This window comes from Rhamphochromis sp. 'chilingali' (assembly GCF_963969265.1).
Source record: "Rhamphochromis sp. 'chilingali' genome assembly, chromosome: 1".
Classification (NCBI taxonomy): domain Eukaryota; kingdom Metazoa; phylum Chordata; class Actinopteri; order Cichliformes; family Cichlidae; genus Rhamphochromis; species Rhamphochromis sp. 'chilingali'.
The window spans coordinates 2,159,099-2,175,739 of record NC_137929.1 but is presented as its reverse complement, the minus strand read 5'-3'; the positions used below and the strand labels follow the sequence as shown (position 1 = coordinate 2,175,739).

At 40.8% G+C, this 16,641-nt stretch overlaps 1 protein-coding gene across 1 annotated transcript; it reads right to left on the bottom strand.

The window, feature by feature from the left end:
• Positions 1–356: 356 nt before the first annotated feature.
• On the bottom strand, positions 357–12,167 carry LOC308397299 (protein NLRC3-like). The gene is made up of 6 exons (XM_080883143.1): positions 12,020–12,167; positions 10,071–11,868; positions 8,703–8,876; positions 8,316–8,489; positions 7,966–8,139; positions 357–3,031 (listed from the first exon to the last, which is right to left on the bottom strand). The coding sequence occupies exons 1-6, from the start codon at positions 12,054–12,056 to the stop codon at positions 2,839–2,841; spliced, it is 2,550 nt and encodes an 849-aa protein (XP_080739269.1). The 5' UTR covers positions 12,057–12,167; the 3' UTR covers positions 357–2,838.
• Positions 12,168–16,641: the final 4,474 nt, after the last annotated feature.

Below are 16,641 nucleotides of genomic sequence, written 5' to 3'. Positions count from 1 at the left end.
TAGCATTATGCACTAATGCTAACACTTACTTTTTTAAAAAATGTGAGTAGCTAATGCTAACACTATTTCCCTTAACTTTATAACAATGTGAACGGCTAATGCTAACACTCTTTTTCCTAACATTACAACATCTGAGCTGCTAATGCTAAGTAGGCTGCCATTAGCACCTACGTCTAATTTAAGGCAAATACGCATTAGAACCTAATGCTCATATCGTTTTCCTTTGCTTTATAACAATGTGAGCAGCTACTGCTAAATAGCATTAGCTAATAACAGCAGTCTAATTTAATGCAAGTTAGCCTCATTTGCATTACAACGATGTGAGGAGTTAACGCTAAGTATGCTTCCATTAGTGGCTAATTCTAATTAGGGGTGAATAAATATTACCAGCTAATGCTAATATCGTATTCTCTTCCCTTTTAACAATGTGAGCAGCTAGTGCTAGGTAGGCTGATGCTAGCAGCTAATGCTAAAGCTAATTTAATGTGAATTAGCATCACATTAGTGAGGAGTTAATGCTAAGTAGACTGCCATTAGCAGGTAATGCTAATTTTAGGTGAATAGGAATTGGCAGATAATGCTAATACCATATTTTCTTGCTTTATAACAATGTGACCAGCTAATGCTATGTAGGTTGCCGTTATTAGCTAATACTAATTTGAGGTGAATTAGCATTATCCCCTTATGCTAACAATGTTTTTTCTTACTTTTTAACAATACAAGTAGCTAATGTGAACACTTTTTTTTTTTTTATTGAATTCTAATTTTTCCCTTGCGATGTGAAGAGTTAATGCTAAATATGATGCCATTAGTGGCTAATTCTAATTTTAGATGAGAAAGCATTAGAAGCTAATGCTAATACCATATTTTCTTGCTTTATATCAATATTAGTAGGTAATGCTAAGTACGTAGCCATTATTAGCTAATGCTAATTTAGGTGAATTAGCATTATCCACTAATGCTAACACTGTTTTTGCCAACTCTTTTCCCTTGCATTATAACAATATGAGCAGCTAATGCTAAGAAGGCTGCCATTATTAGGTAATGCTAATTATTATGTGTGTTAGCATTATCCGCTGCTGCTAGCAATGTTTTATCTTGCCTTTTAACAATATCAGCAGCTAATGCTAACACTACTTTAATTTCAGTTAAACCTACTTAGCATTAATTAACTTCATTTAGCATTAAGAAGTTTTTGCTATAGGCTACCATTAGTGGCTAATGCTAATTTTAGGTAAATAGAAATTGGCAGCTAATGCTAATACCATATTTTCTTGCCTTATAACAATGTGACCAGCTAATGCTAAGCAGGTGCCATTATTAGCTAATACTAATTTGAGATGAATTAGCATTATCCGCTTATGCTAACAATGTTTTTTCTTACTTTTTAACAATACGCCATTAGTGGCTAATTCTAATTTTAGATGAAAAAGGATTAACAGCTAATGCTCATACTGTTTGCTTTGTAAGAATGACAGCAGCTAATGATATGAAGTCTACCGTTATTAACTAATGCTAATTTGATGAGAATTAGCATTATCCGATAATGGTAACTCTTTTCCCCTGCATTATAACAATGTCAGGAGTTAATGCTAAGTAGACTGCCATTAGGGGCTAACTCTAATTAGGGGTGAATAATTATTAGCAGCTAATACTAATACCGTTTTCTCTTTTTCCTTATAACAACTTGAGCAGCTAATGCTAATTTGATGCGAATTAGCATTATATTAGTGAGCAGTTAATGCTAAGTAGGCTGCCATTATTAACTAATACTACGTTGACGTGAATTAGCATTATGCGCTACTGCTAATACTGTTTTCTCTTACTTATTAAAAATGATAGTAGCTAATACTAATACTCTTTTCCGTTGGGTAACAACAAAGTGAGGAATTAATGCTAAGTTGGCTGCTTTTAGCGGCTTATTCTAATTAGGGGTGAATAATTATTAGCAGCAAATGCTAATACCGTTTTCTCTTTCCTTATAACAATATGAGCAGTTAATGCTAATTTGATGTAAATTAGCATTATATTAGTGAGGGGTTAATGCTAAGTAGGCTGCCATTAGCAGCTAAAGGTAATTTGAGGTGAATAAGCACTAGTAGCTAATGCCAATACCCTTTTCTCTTGTGTTATAATGATGTGAAACGTTAATATTGTTCTCAAACAACAGAATGAGAATGAAATATTGATTCTAACAGGGCCCATAAACAGCATTAGCTTAGCAGCATTAGCTTATCAGAGTCTCCATCATGGTCACACAAATCCTTAGCGGAGCAAAGTGGCCTACTTAGCAATAGCTGCTGTAGAAAGCAAAGGGAAAACAGTATTAGCATTAGCTGCTAAATGTGCACTTGAGAACAAATCTATTGTGAATTCAGCCGTGAATGTAGTGTTTCCAGTAAGCTTCCATTTCCAAATGTTAGCTGCTCCTGTCTGCCTCTTTGTCACACACACAGACTGAAATGATTCACAGCCTTGTTTCATCCTTCTGTCAGTGTCACTGACTGTCACTGTGACTGTGGACATACAGCATGGGAAACACACACATGGCTGATACTTGTATCTAAAGTTACAAAATGTTGTCTCTGTCCAAATATTACCTAACTGTAAGTCTACTTTTAATGAAACTCTCAACATGACTTATCAGTTATCATTAATGTTCCTGCAAACAGACTCCTTGAAGACCCCCTACATAAATATCCATGTACTATCCAGCTAGACTAGTGTGTCTGTCCCTGAAAATATTCCTGCATGTGTGATTGTTCATGTCTCATCTGCAGGAAACAAACAGGAAGTGAGTGAAAGACACAGGAAATGATTCCAGCTCTTCCTCCTATATCAGACATTCTCTCCATACCTGAGAGTGTCCAGTCTCCAGCCTGGATCCTTCAGTCCAGCCGACAGAAGCTTCATTCCTGAGGGACCTGGATGATTGTAGCTCAGGTCCAGCTCTCTCAGATGGGAGGGGTTGGAGGTCAGAGCTGAGGCCAGAGAAGTACCGCCTTCCTCTGTGATCAGACAGCCTGACAGACTGCAGACACACAAAACAACAATCCATCTGTTATCCATCTCTATAGCAGCATAACTAAGTGATGGTTCAGGGTCACCTGATCCAGCTCTAACTATAAGTTTTATCAAAAAGGAAAGTTTGAAGCTGATCGTCAAAGTAAAGAGGGTGTCTGTCTCCTGAACTCAAACTGGGAGCTGCTTCCACACCCAGTCCAACATAGCCAGGCTTTCTTTGCTGCTTTGACAAAACCTCAAATCCCAGTCAGAGATGGTGAGCATCATCACAGTGATGATCATTTCTCTGTTAACCCAGGCTTTCTGCTTCAGGATCTGTGCACGCTCACAGAACAAGGAGACCTTTAAACATCATTTCACTAAATGGATGGACTGAGCTCAGCCTACAGATGAACTGGATAAATAAAGATTTGACCTCAGTGTGCTCAGTGTTCCTGTCTATTCCTAACATATTCCTAACATGATAGCTGCACTTTAGAGCTCTAAAACTGGAACTGACACATATTTAAACTCCACATGTTACTCAGTACATCCAGTTCTGACACTCGCCCACAGTCCAACAAAGGAAACATGGAGATCACATCAGTTTGTCACCAAAGTCTAATTATTCCAGAGGGCAGTGTTGATACAACTAAAGTTATTTTTAAGCAAAGTTGAGTTTTTTATTGTCGCAGTACTTCATGTCTGAAGTATCACTTAAATGCATTACACGCTGTTGATGGCAGCAAACAAACCACCCAAACAAACAGAGGTGGGAGGCTTGGGCAGACTACGTAGGATCAGCTTGTGGGAGGAGTCAGGATAAAACCAAAGAAAGACAAGCTAACAAACACCACAGTGAAGTGAGTAGCTACAAACTGCAGGCTGATTAGTGTTGTTGAAGAAGTCGGTCTGAGGAACGTTCTTAGGATCAACAAATGACGGCATGTATGAGCCTCAAGACGCAGCATCACAAGAAGAACACATGAGCTGTAGAAAAAGGAGAGACTATGAAAGCCACGGCGTTACAACGTGCACCAGCTGTTGGTCTCTCTGGAGACTACTGGGCGTGGCTGGGTAACCATGGTTACTTGGGAGTTACAGTACATGATATTAATGAAGAGTGGGAGCTGCGTTCTATAGCAAACAATTTGTTATGAGGTAATCAGCTGATCTTAGTTTAACCGGAAGCCCTTCACAATAATTGCAATGCCTTTATTTTGTACAACTACCATCAGTTCGTCTGTACTGATGGTAACTTAAAGTCACACTAATGTCGTTTAGTTTCTATAGTTTATGTAGTGGAAGTATACTACAGTACCCTGATCACTGATAGGACAGATTTATGTAGATATACACCTTTGTGTTTAACATTACTGCATTATAGTGCTGTGATCTTTGTCCTTATATATGGCTATATTAGCTATACTGATGTACGTACATATAACTGGATATGTAACTTATCTATTCATCTTATTTGTCATGTATTTGTATTGTGTACTTCCTTTTTGTAAGAAACCACACACATGATCACAGCCGCAAGAATCAATCAGTGAAAGAATAAAGTGTCTCAAACCAAACCTTAAGCTCTTTATTCCACATGCTGGGATCATTTGGCCTTCAGTGGTGTTCTGGCTGACACACCGGAGTGACCAGAGTGCTAAAGAGTGAATCGGACACACCAGTGTCATCTCTGATATCTCCACTACATTTAATCGTCCTTCAGCTTGTGGCTGCCGTTAGCTGGTCTGCTAGTTAGCTGATTTGCTATTTAGCCGGTGTGCTAGTTAGCTGGTGTGCTAGTTAGCCGGTTCGCTAGTCAGCTGGTGTGCTGACCAGCGAACCAGTAGGTTACAAGATGAGCTTGTCTGTCTGATGAGCCAGCTCTCTCTGTCTTGGTCATTTTGTCCTTGGGCAAAACCTAACCTACCACTACAACTGTAGCTTACCTCCACCAGTGTGTGAATGTGAGAGTGAATGAATACAGGGAGTGCAGAATTATTAGGCAAATGAGTATTTTGTCCACATCATCCTCTTCATGCATGTTGTCTTACTCCAAGCTGTATAGGCTCGAAAGCCTACTACCAATTAAGCATATTAGGGGATGTGCATCTCTGTAATGAGAAGGGGTGTGGTCTAATGACATCAACACCCTATATCAGGTGTGCATAATTATTAGGTAACGTCCTTTCCTTTGGCAAAATGGGTCAAAAGAAGGACTTGACAGGCTCAGAAAAGTCAAAAACAGTGAGATATCTTGCAGAGGGATGCAGCAGTCTCAAAATTGCAAAGCTTCTGAAGCGTGATCATCGAACAATCAAGCGTTTCATTCAAAATAGTCAACAGGGTCGCAAGAAGCGTGTGGAAAAACCAAGGCGCAAAATAACTGCCCATGACCTGAGAAAAGTCAAGCGTGCAGCTGCCAAGATGCCACTTGCCACCAGTTTGGCCATATTTCAGAGCTGCAACATCACTGGAGTGCCCAAGAGCACAAGGTGTGCAATACTCAGAGACATGGCCAAGGTAAGAAAGGCTGAAAGACGACCACCACTGAACAAGACACACAAGCTGAAATGTCAAGACTGGGCCAAGAAATATCTCAAGACTGGTTTTTCTAAGGTTTTATGGACTGATGAAATGAGAGTGAGTCTTGATGGGCCAGATGGATGGGCCCGTGGCTGGATTGGTAAAGGGCAGAGAGCTCCAGTCCCACTCAGACGCCAGCAAGGTGGAGGTGGAGTACTGGTTTGGGCTGGTATCATCAAAGATGAGCTTGTGGGGCCTTTTCGGGTTGAGGATGGAGTCAAGCTCAACTCCCAGTCCTACTGCCAGTTTCTGGAAGACACCTTCTTCAAGCAGTGGTACAGGAAGAAGTCTGCATCCTTCAAGAAAAACATGATTTTCATGCAGGACAATGCTCCATCACACGCGTCCAAGTACTCCACAGCGTGGCTGGCAAGAAAGGGTATAAAAGAAGAAAAACTAATGACATGGCCTCCTTGTTCACCTGATCTGAACCCCATTGAGAACCTGTGGTCCATCATCAAATGTGAGATTTACAAGGAGGGAAAACAGTACACCTCTCTGAACAGTGTCTGGGAGGCTGTGGTTGCTGCTGCACGCAATGTTGATGGTGAACAGATCAAAACACTGACAGAATCCATGGATGGCAGGCTTTTGAGTGTCCTTGCAAAGAAAGGTGGCTATATTGGTCGCTGATTTGTTTTTGTTTTGTTTTTGAATGTCAGAAATGTATATTTGTGAATGTGGAGATGTTATATTGGTGTCACTGGTAAAAATAAATAAATGAAATGGGTATATATTTGTTTTTTGTTAAGTTGCCTAATAATTCTGCACAGTAATAGTCACCTGCACACACAGATATCCCCCTAAAATAGCTAAAACTAAAAACAAACTAAAAACTACTTCCAAAAACATTCAGCTTTGATATTAATGAGTTTTTTGGGTTCATTGAGAACATGGTTGTTGTTCAATAATAACATTATTCCTCAAAAATACAACTTGCCTAATAATTCTGCACTCCCTGTAGTGGGATTGTAAAGGGTCTTTGAGGGTCTCGAAAAGCGCTATATAAATGCAATCCATTATTATTATTAAGAGCATCTTTAGGCCTGACTGTGCTCATCCTTCCTCCAACCTCTCCTTACCAAAGATAACAACTACATCAGTATTAGCTCAATAACAATTTCTGCAATTCAATTGTGGACATTCATTTTTAAACCTTGTGTAAAACGATAAAACCTCAAAGTCTGAGCATTATTCTTTGTGCAAACAGCTCTTGCAGGTTCCCCCGGACTTAGGTTATTTTTATTATTTAATTACTTTCCTTTAAGCAGCTGTTCAGGCTACTAAAAAAATATATAAATTTACATTAAATAAAAAAGTTTCAAACTTAATTAAAATTAAACATGTCTTAAATTAAAATAAGTAAACTGTCATGTTTATTGCTGCCAAAAAAAAAGTTAAACACATTTGGACAGTGAAGGAATGTCAGGATTGTTGCTCAGAAAAAGGATCAACATGCTCTGAAGTCAACATGCTCTGACTCCAGAGCATGTTGACTTCAGAGAAAAAATTGTTTGTAACAAAATATCGATTTCTGCTGTCCCTGTATCGATACATTATTAGCAAACAAAATATCACGATACTACACAGTATCGATTTTTTCCCCCACCCCTAATTAATAGTGGAGCTAACTTTAACAGGTGAAACTGATTTGACCTATAAGGCTACTGCAGTTACTTCTTATCAGGTTTAGTAGGGAAGACATCTGGATGAGGTAGTTAGTAGTATGTAGTTAGTACCGGGCGACTCCCCTCCCCCACATCGGCACCAGAACCCTGTATTATCTACAGGGTAAGACTGCCTGTTTTATCAAACTATGGCCATTACTACTGTGATCATTTGCAGCCCAGTGTGCCGCTCTCTCTGCTGGGATGAACCACTGGAGCTCACCCAGTCATCCCTTTCTTTCTCTCAAGAAGAAGTGAAATAAATATATTTATTATGTTACGAGTCTAATATTCTTTAAATCAAACTGTAATGAATAAATCAAGCAAGAAGATTTGGTGGCTCCACGTGTTGTAGAAGAAAAGATAAACATCTCATTTTGAGAAATCAGCCTTTAAAATTAAGTACTGTGAATAAAAAACAAACAGCGAGCCAATCAGCAGTCGCCAATATCCTCCTAATTTCATTCACAAAGAAATCAAATATATATATTATGGGCCCAAAGGAGCCTAAATCTTTAAATTAGGCAGTGCATGAAGTATTTTTTTAAATAAACAGAGACATGACTATAACAACTTTTAGTAATTCAGAGTCCAATTATCCACTCAAATGTAAATAAAAGTTCACTTGACAGCTGTAAAAGTTACCTGTTTATACAATAATATAAATCACATTTCAAATGATCATCTGTGGAAAAGTTTGAATCCTGACCTGAGAGTTTCCACTGCACACTGTGAACTCTTTAGTCCAGCGGACAGAAGCTTCACTCCTGAATCCTGCAGGTCAGAGTTACTCAGGTCCAGCTCTCTCAGACTGGAGGACTGGGAGCTGAGGACTGAGGACAGAGCTTCACAGCTTCTCTCTGACAGGTTACAGCCACTCAGTCTGAAAAATAAAAGACAATCTATAAAACAAGTACTCATGTAGAGTTTGTTAATACATTTCACAACATTAAATGTTGACTTTCTATTTTTAAAGGAAACATAAACATACTAAGATACAACATCATATGTATGAACTTTAATTAATAATTCTAAAAACTAAATGTTTTCTGATCTGACCTCAGAGTATTCAGTTTACAGTTTAAACGTTGTAGTCCAGCAGACAGAAGCTTCACTCCTGAATCCTGCAGCTTTCTGATACTCAGGTCCAGCTCTGTCAGACTAGAGGACTGCGAGCTGAGAACTGAGGACAGAGCTTCACAGTTTTCCTCTGAGAGTTCACAGATGTTAAGTCTGAAGATAAAAACATGAATAAAGATTGTTGTTAAAGTGTAATCAGTGTGCAATAGCTTATTGTCTTGTGCTGAGCAGGTTAGTAAAACTTCTGTTTAACTTTGAAATGAATGAAAATGCTATGAAACAAGGATAACTGGATAAAGACATAAACAAAAACAAACATCAAACACATAAACAAACAGAACTAAACATAATACAAATTGATCTGACCTCAGAACATTCAGTTTGGCATGTGGACTCTCCACTGCAGCAGACAGAAGCTTTACTGCTGAAGCCTTCAGGCTGTTGGTACTCAGGTCCAGCTCTCTCAGACTACAGGACTGGGAGCTGACCACTGACAACAAATTTTCACAGCCTTCCTCTGAGACGTTACAGCTGCTCAGTCTGAGAGAGAAAGGGAAAAAACCACAACAAAAAAAAAAAAACAATATATGTGATCAAATTAAATTTGTTTATATGTTGAACCCTTTTTTTTAAAAATTTATTTAAACCTATGAGACTATGAGTGCTACCAGTCCAGTGCACATGATTGGTACCTTGATGGTACCTTGCTCAGGGGTACCACAAGGTAACTATTCGGTGGATTCGACCCCTGACCTTATGATCATGGGGCGACCACTCTGCCTACTGAGCTAATAATTCTGTGTACACTGTCATACAATATTAACTAAAACAATTATTTTAGAAAATGTTAGTAATTCAATAATCATGCTCATTACCTGTGTATTGTGAATAACACTTGATTTTAAACACTAGCTGTATAAAACTCTTCCTGTTAAAGGTGTGTATAAAGGAGATGAGCTGAAAATGCAGACTTCATGGAGAATGTTTGCTGTCAGCATATATCAAAGACAAAGCAGAGATCCATCCAGTCTCTTCCACTAAGCCCACAGAGGGACAGACAACCACTCTCACTCACACCTGCATGAAGTTTAGATCACCAGGTAACCTAACTGCATGTCTGTGGACAGTGGGAAGAAACTGTAGAGGACCCAGAGTGAACCCACTGTAATTCTGTGATAACACTGGTTATGGAAGCCTTACAGTTACATATGGTTACTGACAAGAAACACGACCTTAGAGGCAATTTCAGTAATGAATACAGAGTTTCTCCCTCCATACAGGATGAAAACATGACAGCACAGCAGAGATTTATATTTAAAAAGGGAGGGTGTGCACTGAAAGTGAGATACAAACTTGAACTTAAATTATGAACATCAGAAAAAGATGTAGGTGAAGTCTGGCAGGTGAAGTTTGTGCTTTAGAATAAAACAACCAAACTCCTGGAGTTGGAGACAAATGAACAAGCTGAGGATAATAAACCTGTCAGAGGGGCTGAAGCATCAGAGCTCATGTTCTTATAGGCTGGGTCTGGATTGTCCTTTGATAAGAGTTACAGAACAAAGTGTGTTTTAGAAATGCTGGAGTGAAACATTAAAACTACCATATATTTACTGAGTGACTGATGATCATTTAATTTACTATTTTAAAAAAATGTTACAGTGCTCTTTGAACTCAGCATTTCTGATTTATTTCCCATGATTTTAACAATGAAGCGATGACAACATGTTTACTCACAGAGCTTTGTTGGAGGCTTTGACCACTGGCAGCATTCTCAGAAGAGCCTCCTCTGAAGCAGAGTATTTCTTGAAGTCAAACTCATCCAGATCTTCTTCTGATGACAGTAAGATGAAGGTCAGAGCTGAGCACTGAGCAGGAGACAGTTTACCTGTGGAGAGACTTCCTGAAGTCCTGTATTGTTGGATCTCCTCCACTAGAGAACGATCATTCAGTTCATTCAGACAGTGGATCAGATTGATGCTTTTCTCTGCAGACAGATTCTTACTGAGCTTCTCCTTGATGTACTGGACTGTTTCCTGATTGGTCAGTGAGCTACTTCCTGTCTGTGTCATCAGGGCTCGTAGGAGAGTCTGATTGGTCTGCAGGGAAAGACCCAGGAGGAAGCGGAGGAACAAGTCCAGGTGTCCATTTGGACTCTGTAAGGCCTTGTTCACAGCACTCTGGTAGAAGTGTTTCTTTGCAGATTCTCCTGTTTCAGACTTCTTGGATGTTGTTTGTTGTTCTTCCAGCAGATTGAGTCCAGAGTTGATGAAGGTCAGATGGACATGAAGAGCAGCCAGAAACTCCTGAACACTCAGATGGATGAAGCAGAACACCTTGTCCTGGTACAGTCCTCTCTCCTCTTTAAAGATCTGTGTGAACACTCCTGAGTACACTGAGGCTGCTCTGATATCGATGCCACACTCTGTCAGGTCTGATTCATAGAAGATCAGGTTTCCTTTCTGCAGCTGATCAAAAGCCAGTTTTCCCAGAGACTCCATCATCTTCCTGCTCTCTGGACTCCAGTGTGGATCTGTCTCAGCTCCTCCATCATACTTGACCTTCTTCACTTTGGCCTGAACCACCAGGAAGTGGATGTACATCTCAGTCAGGGTCTTGGGCAGCTGTCCTCCCTCTCTGGTTTCCAGCACATCCTCCAGAACTGTAGCAGTGATCCAGCAGAAGACTGGGATGTGGCACATGATGTGGAGGCTTCGTGATGTCTTGATGTGGGAGATGATCCTGCTGGCCTGCTCCTCATCTCTGAATCTCTTCCTGAAGTACTCCTCCTTCTGTGGGTCAGTGAACCCTCTGACCTCTGTCACCATGCCAACGCAGTCAGGAGGGATCTGATTGGCTGCTGCAGGTCGTGTGGTTATCCAGAGGTGAGCAGAGGGAAGCAGTTTCCCCCTGATGAGGTTTATCAGCAGCACATCCACTGAGGTGGACTTTCTAGGGTCAGTTAGGATTGTAGTTTTGTGGAAGTCCAGAGGAAGTCGACACTCATCCAGACCATCAAAGATGAACACAACCTGGAAGTCTTCAAAGCTGCAGATTCCTGCTTCTTTGGTTTCAGTAAAGAAGTGATGAACAAGTCCCACCAAGCTGAACTTTTCCTCTTTCAGCACATTCAGCTCTCTGAAAGTGAATGGAAATATGAACTGGATGTCCTGGTTGGCTTTGTCTTCAGCCCAGTCCAGGCTGTATTTCTGTGTTAAGACTGTTTTCCCAATGCCAGCCACTCCCTTTGTCAGCACTGTTCTGATTGGTTCATCTCTGCCAGGTGAGGCTTTAAAGATGTCTTCTTGTCTGATGGTTGTTTCTGGTCTGTCTGGTTTCCTGGATGCTGTTTCAATCTGTCTGACCTCATGTTCATCATTGACCTCTGCAGTCCCTCCCTCTGTGATGTAGAGCTCTGTGTAGATCTGATTCAGGAGGGTTGGGTTTCCTGCTTTAGCGATGCCCTCAAACACACACTGGAACTTCTCCTTCAGCTTAGACTTAAGGTTACGATGACAAACAGCAGCTGGAAGTTCTGAATAATAATAATAAAAATACAACTTTAACAATCACATTTTACAAAATGCTGATGACAATTTCTGACCCACTGAGAAATGACTGAACACACTGGTGTCACAAGTCTCTCATTTATCCAGCAGCTTAAATCTTTAGATAAATCCTCTTACGTCTCTGCAGACGGTCAGCCAGCTCCTCCTGCTTCATTCTCCTCAGGAAGTCCACTGTGATCTTCACAAATGCCTCTCTGCTGTTTCTCCTCTGCTCATCATCCTCCCTCTGAAACCCCAAGCACTGGGGCTTATTTGGATTCAGAGCCTTCTGGATCTTCTTCAGCTCGTTCTTCACAAAAGTGATGATGTTGTCCTCCAGCAGCTGGAACAGAATATTTATGAATGACCCACCACTCTGAACTTTAGTCCACACAACATACACTTCTTTACCATCAAGGGGCATATCATCCGCGAACTCTTTACCAATTATAGGTTTGACTTTATCTGATTAACTGAGACTTTGTCCACAACTCCATGATCCCAAAACGTTGATGCTGTTCATATGAATGCAGCGATTTCAGTGGGAGAAACATTTCACTGGTGTTCAGAGCTGAACTACCAACAGGTTGATGATCAAAGCCAGAAACTTGGAGATGTTTCAGGTGACTGAGTTGATCGTACAGACAACTGGTCTTAAAGGTTCACTCTGTTTACGCATACAGATCAGTATTTAAGGTTTGACTCTCATCATCCACTGGAGCACAAACTGGGCGTCATCAGGACACTACAACACAGAACAAACACCATCCCCACAGACACAGCAGCCAGCGAAGCAGAAGAACTTCACATCAAGAAGGTCCTGAGTAAATGTGAACGCTGGTTTGAGGGCGGAGTCAAGGAGGCCATTTATGTGAAAAGGAAAGACCATCTCTGAATGGAGGAGGGGCCTAAGGGTACATTTGTCACCATCTTACAATGCTGTGATTGCAGCCATTCCCCAGCTCTCTGTGAACTGGACTCATGACCATTGATCAACAACCATTGATCAATGGTCCTGACAATATGCGTACCAATGATCAATGAACTGACCTCCCAGCCCATTGTTCCTTCAGTGGGCTGGTTTCAGTCATACAAATGTCCTGTTTATGAGATTGAAACCTGCAGTCAGCTGAGACTGAAGAAGTCACCTGATGATGATGAAACGTTTCTCCCACTGAAAACATCCAGATGAACAGAATCAAGCTTTTTGGGATTTACGTACCTGGATGATTGAGCATCAAGACACAACTCTGTGACTTTTCTCAGATGAATAAATCCTCTCCTCCAGCTTTGTTTACATCTACCAGCCCTGTGGCGCTGCCCAGGGACAATAATCTATGTGAGAGGTGGAAAGTCATACAGGTGTCTGCTCCTGCCTTCAGTTATTTTATCTACTGTGTGTCAACTGGCTGAACCTCCTCCAACTGTCTACTGTCTCCCTAAACTCAACAATGACTTAGTGATCTATCCATTCTCTGACCAAAGACATCCTGCTGCAGGAGGTTAACATAGCAGCCAATGATGATCCCACTCACTGTGAACAACACATTTGGACCTGATTTGCTGCTCTGGTTTACACGTGAACTTCCACTGCTGCTGTCACCAACTTGAGAGGCTCTACAGAAAAACTGGACTTGTCCATGAAAATCATAAACTACATTACAAGGACAGCATTGCTCAATCAACTCTAATTACTATGACCATGTTATCTCTTCTAACTAAGGTACAGACACTCAAACTTGCTGCTTTCAGTGAGAAGTCAAATGTCTGAATATGAGCTGGAAGCTGCTGAGAGTCCTCCTCCTTCCCGTGGGGTTTACTTTCTCTACTACTTTCACTATAAACACGCCCCTTTCATGCACCTGCAGAGGGCCACCAGCAGATGGAGCTGTCTTAAACAAATCCACTTGGATAGTTAGCTGTAGATGATTTTCTCAGTATGATTGTAGGACTTTGAGTTATTCTTTAGATTTATTTCAACTCTTATATTGTGCACAAGTGTTGAGCGACCCATAATTTCTCTGTACTTTTCATAAGAGCAGCCAGACTTTCAGCTGGTTTTTCTTTGCTCTGCAGGTTTTATGAAGGTGTGTCAAAGTTGTTCTTTGGACATTGGCTGCTTATTAAATCATTTTCAGTCCTCGTACAGGAACACTCTTCAAGCTAAATCCAAGTGTGTTAGACCAGAGTTAACCTGATAGATATGTGTGGGTGTGTAACTCTTAGAAGCTGATTGGCTGCTTTTTATGGGGGCTGGGTCTTTGGAAAGTGTTTTAGTAACACACCCTGAACTGCACACTTTAACAAACAACATGAGATTTTAACAGTAATGTAAAACTCATGTGATTCACTGTTATTAAGCACAAACACATCTATGGCCCTGTTTCCATTAGTAGCTGCTCAGATCGACTCACCACAGGTCACCACGACTGGACTGGATCCACTGGTTTCCATTACAGTTGAGGACCACCTAATGTGGTCGTCTCAATACAGCAGAGTGTCAGCTCACATCATTAGTAAGTGCTAATGCTGCTAATTTCCATCATATTTGTCATTTATTGCTCAAAGTTTTTGAAGAAACAGTTATTCAGCTTCATTCCCACTGATCTCGACTACAAACTGTTTCACTTTGGTTTCTGTTTAAAGCCTCGATGTTTAAAACGTTTCCCTGTGATCACATTTGCACCGTCTGATTTCAAAGTTTGTTTTCTTTTGGTCATTTAGTCCACAGAGTCCTTGGTGTTCTGAAAGGGACCTATAAATAAATGCATTATTATTAATATTAAAGTAGTTGTTGTACATGTACAGACCATAAATATGGAGTCCAGCTGTGTTTGATGCTGCTGGGCAGACTGACCACTGGGAACCTCTGAGCTCTGCTGGTCCACTCTGTGGAGGAACCATGAAGGATTAGATCAACACAGGATAAAGATCCAGGAGTTTCTGCTCAAATAACTTCATCTGAATCAAGTCTGTCAAGTTTTAAACTCTCAGATTGTGAACATATCAGTAATTTTCAGTCTGTTTTCATGGACGTCCTTTCAGTGGTGATGTCAGGGATGATTTTGAAGAAGCTCATCAAACTGAACCATCAGCAGATCACTGCTCCAAAACCAGAACATGATCCGAGTCTCCCTCCACCACCAGAACACCAGCTTTACTAACGTGGTAGATCAGTGTAGTACAGATCAATAACTGATGAGTCATTTGATCAAAATCACTGAGTGCTTCACGTCTGACCCTCTGATGCTTCTGTAGACATTTTGCATATTTAATGAATGTCTGACAGTTTTACATTCATTCTATGAACACAGTGGAAATGTTGTGTTATAGTCTCCATGTTGTTTCCAGCATCATAAATTCTTAAGTTCAGAAAATTAGATTCTTTCTTCACAGCTGAAAAACAACAACATTTATTCTCTATTGAAATCTGCATCGTCCACTCCAAAGGTCACAATCTGAAGGTAACATCTGGTTTTGTTCCCTGTGGTTAACTCTGAGCATCAGTATGGTGGGATTTATCCACTACATCCACACCACTGTGGTTCAGTGTTGTCCTGATGGAGTAACAGCAGCCAGTATGATCCAGGCTTTAGCTGCTGGGTCTCTGTGTGACCTCTCAGACTGTTTAACAGATCAGACACAAAGAGAATCAGAGCAGCTCTGTTCTTTAAAGACAAACATGAACCCACTCAGGTCACACTTTCCCCACAGATATGAGCATCACTGTCCTCAAACAGCAAATGACCAAGTCGAACATTTGGATCTTTTCTCTTTCATTGTTTTCTTTTTAATGAATCTTTGTAACAATCTGAGGATGTTTCAGGTCATATTTATCCAGGAAACACAAACATGTAAAGGAGTCATCACAGCTCTCTGACCTCGTTGCTCCAGGTTCACCACTGAAGTCTGGATTCTTTCCTTTGGACCCGTCACTCCTCACAGACGGACAGCTGGACCCTGCAGACTGTGACCTCTGACCTCTGCAGACACAAACATGATTGAAGCAGCTGTGATCACACAGACTGCAGATAATGCAGCTGTTTCCTGTCAGTAACATCCTCTTAGATTAGAGTTCAGCTTTTTACAGGAAAACTGGACAAAACTGATTTTTGTTACAAACTCATTTTCATTTCCTCTCAGCTCACAAACACAGTCAGACAATCAACCAGAGTCAACACTGATTATAATGTCAGTGCAGAATTATTTCTGTTACTCAGTGAGTTCAGCTCTCTGACCTCGTTGCTCCAGGTTCACCACTGAAGGCTGGATTATGACCTTTGGACCGGTCACTCCTCACAGACGGACAGCTGGACCCTGCAGACTCTGCTCTGTCCTCCTCTTCCTCCATCATCATCTTCAGTCAGTCTGAGAGGTAAACCACAAACACTCAGTGAGTTCACATTAACAGGAGGAACTGAGTTACAGTCGCTGACCTCTGACCTGTCATGTGACCATGAAACCAGGTCAATATGTCTGTAGGTTCAGTCATCCAGGTCATGTGATCTAAGGAGCTTGGAGAGAAAAGAGACGTCTTTAAGTTTCTGGAAGACGTTTCATCTGAGAAGCTTCTTCAGCTCTAAAACCAAACGGTGGAGAGTCCCAGATATTTAAACCTGAGAGGGAAAGAAAGCATGTCGCTGACCCACCACTGATGTTATTTCAAGGAGGAAACTGAGAGCCTTTGCACCAGGAGCACAAACATCAGCTCCAGCAATGATCCACTGATGTGTTTTTATTCCATGTATGAATGTTGTTAT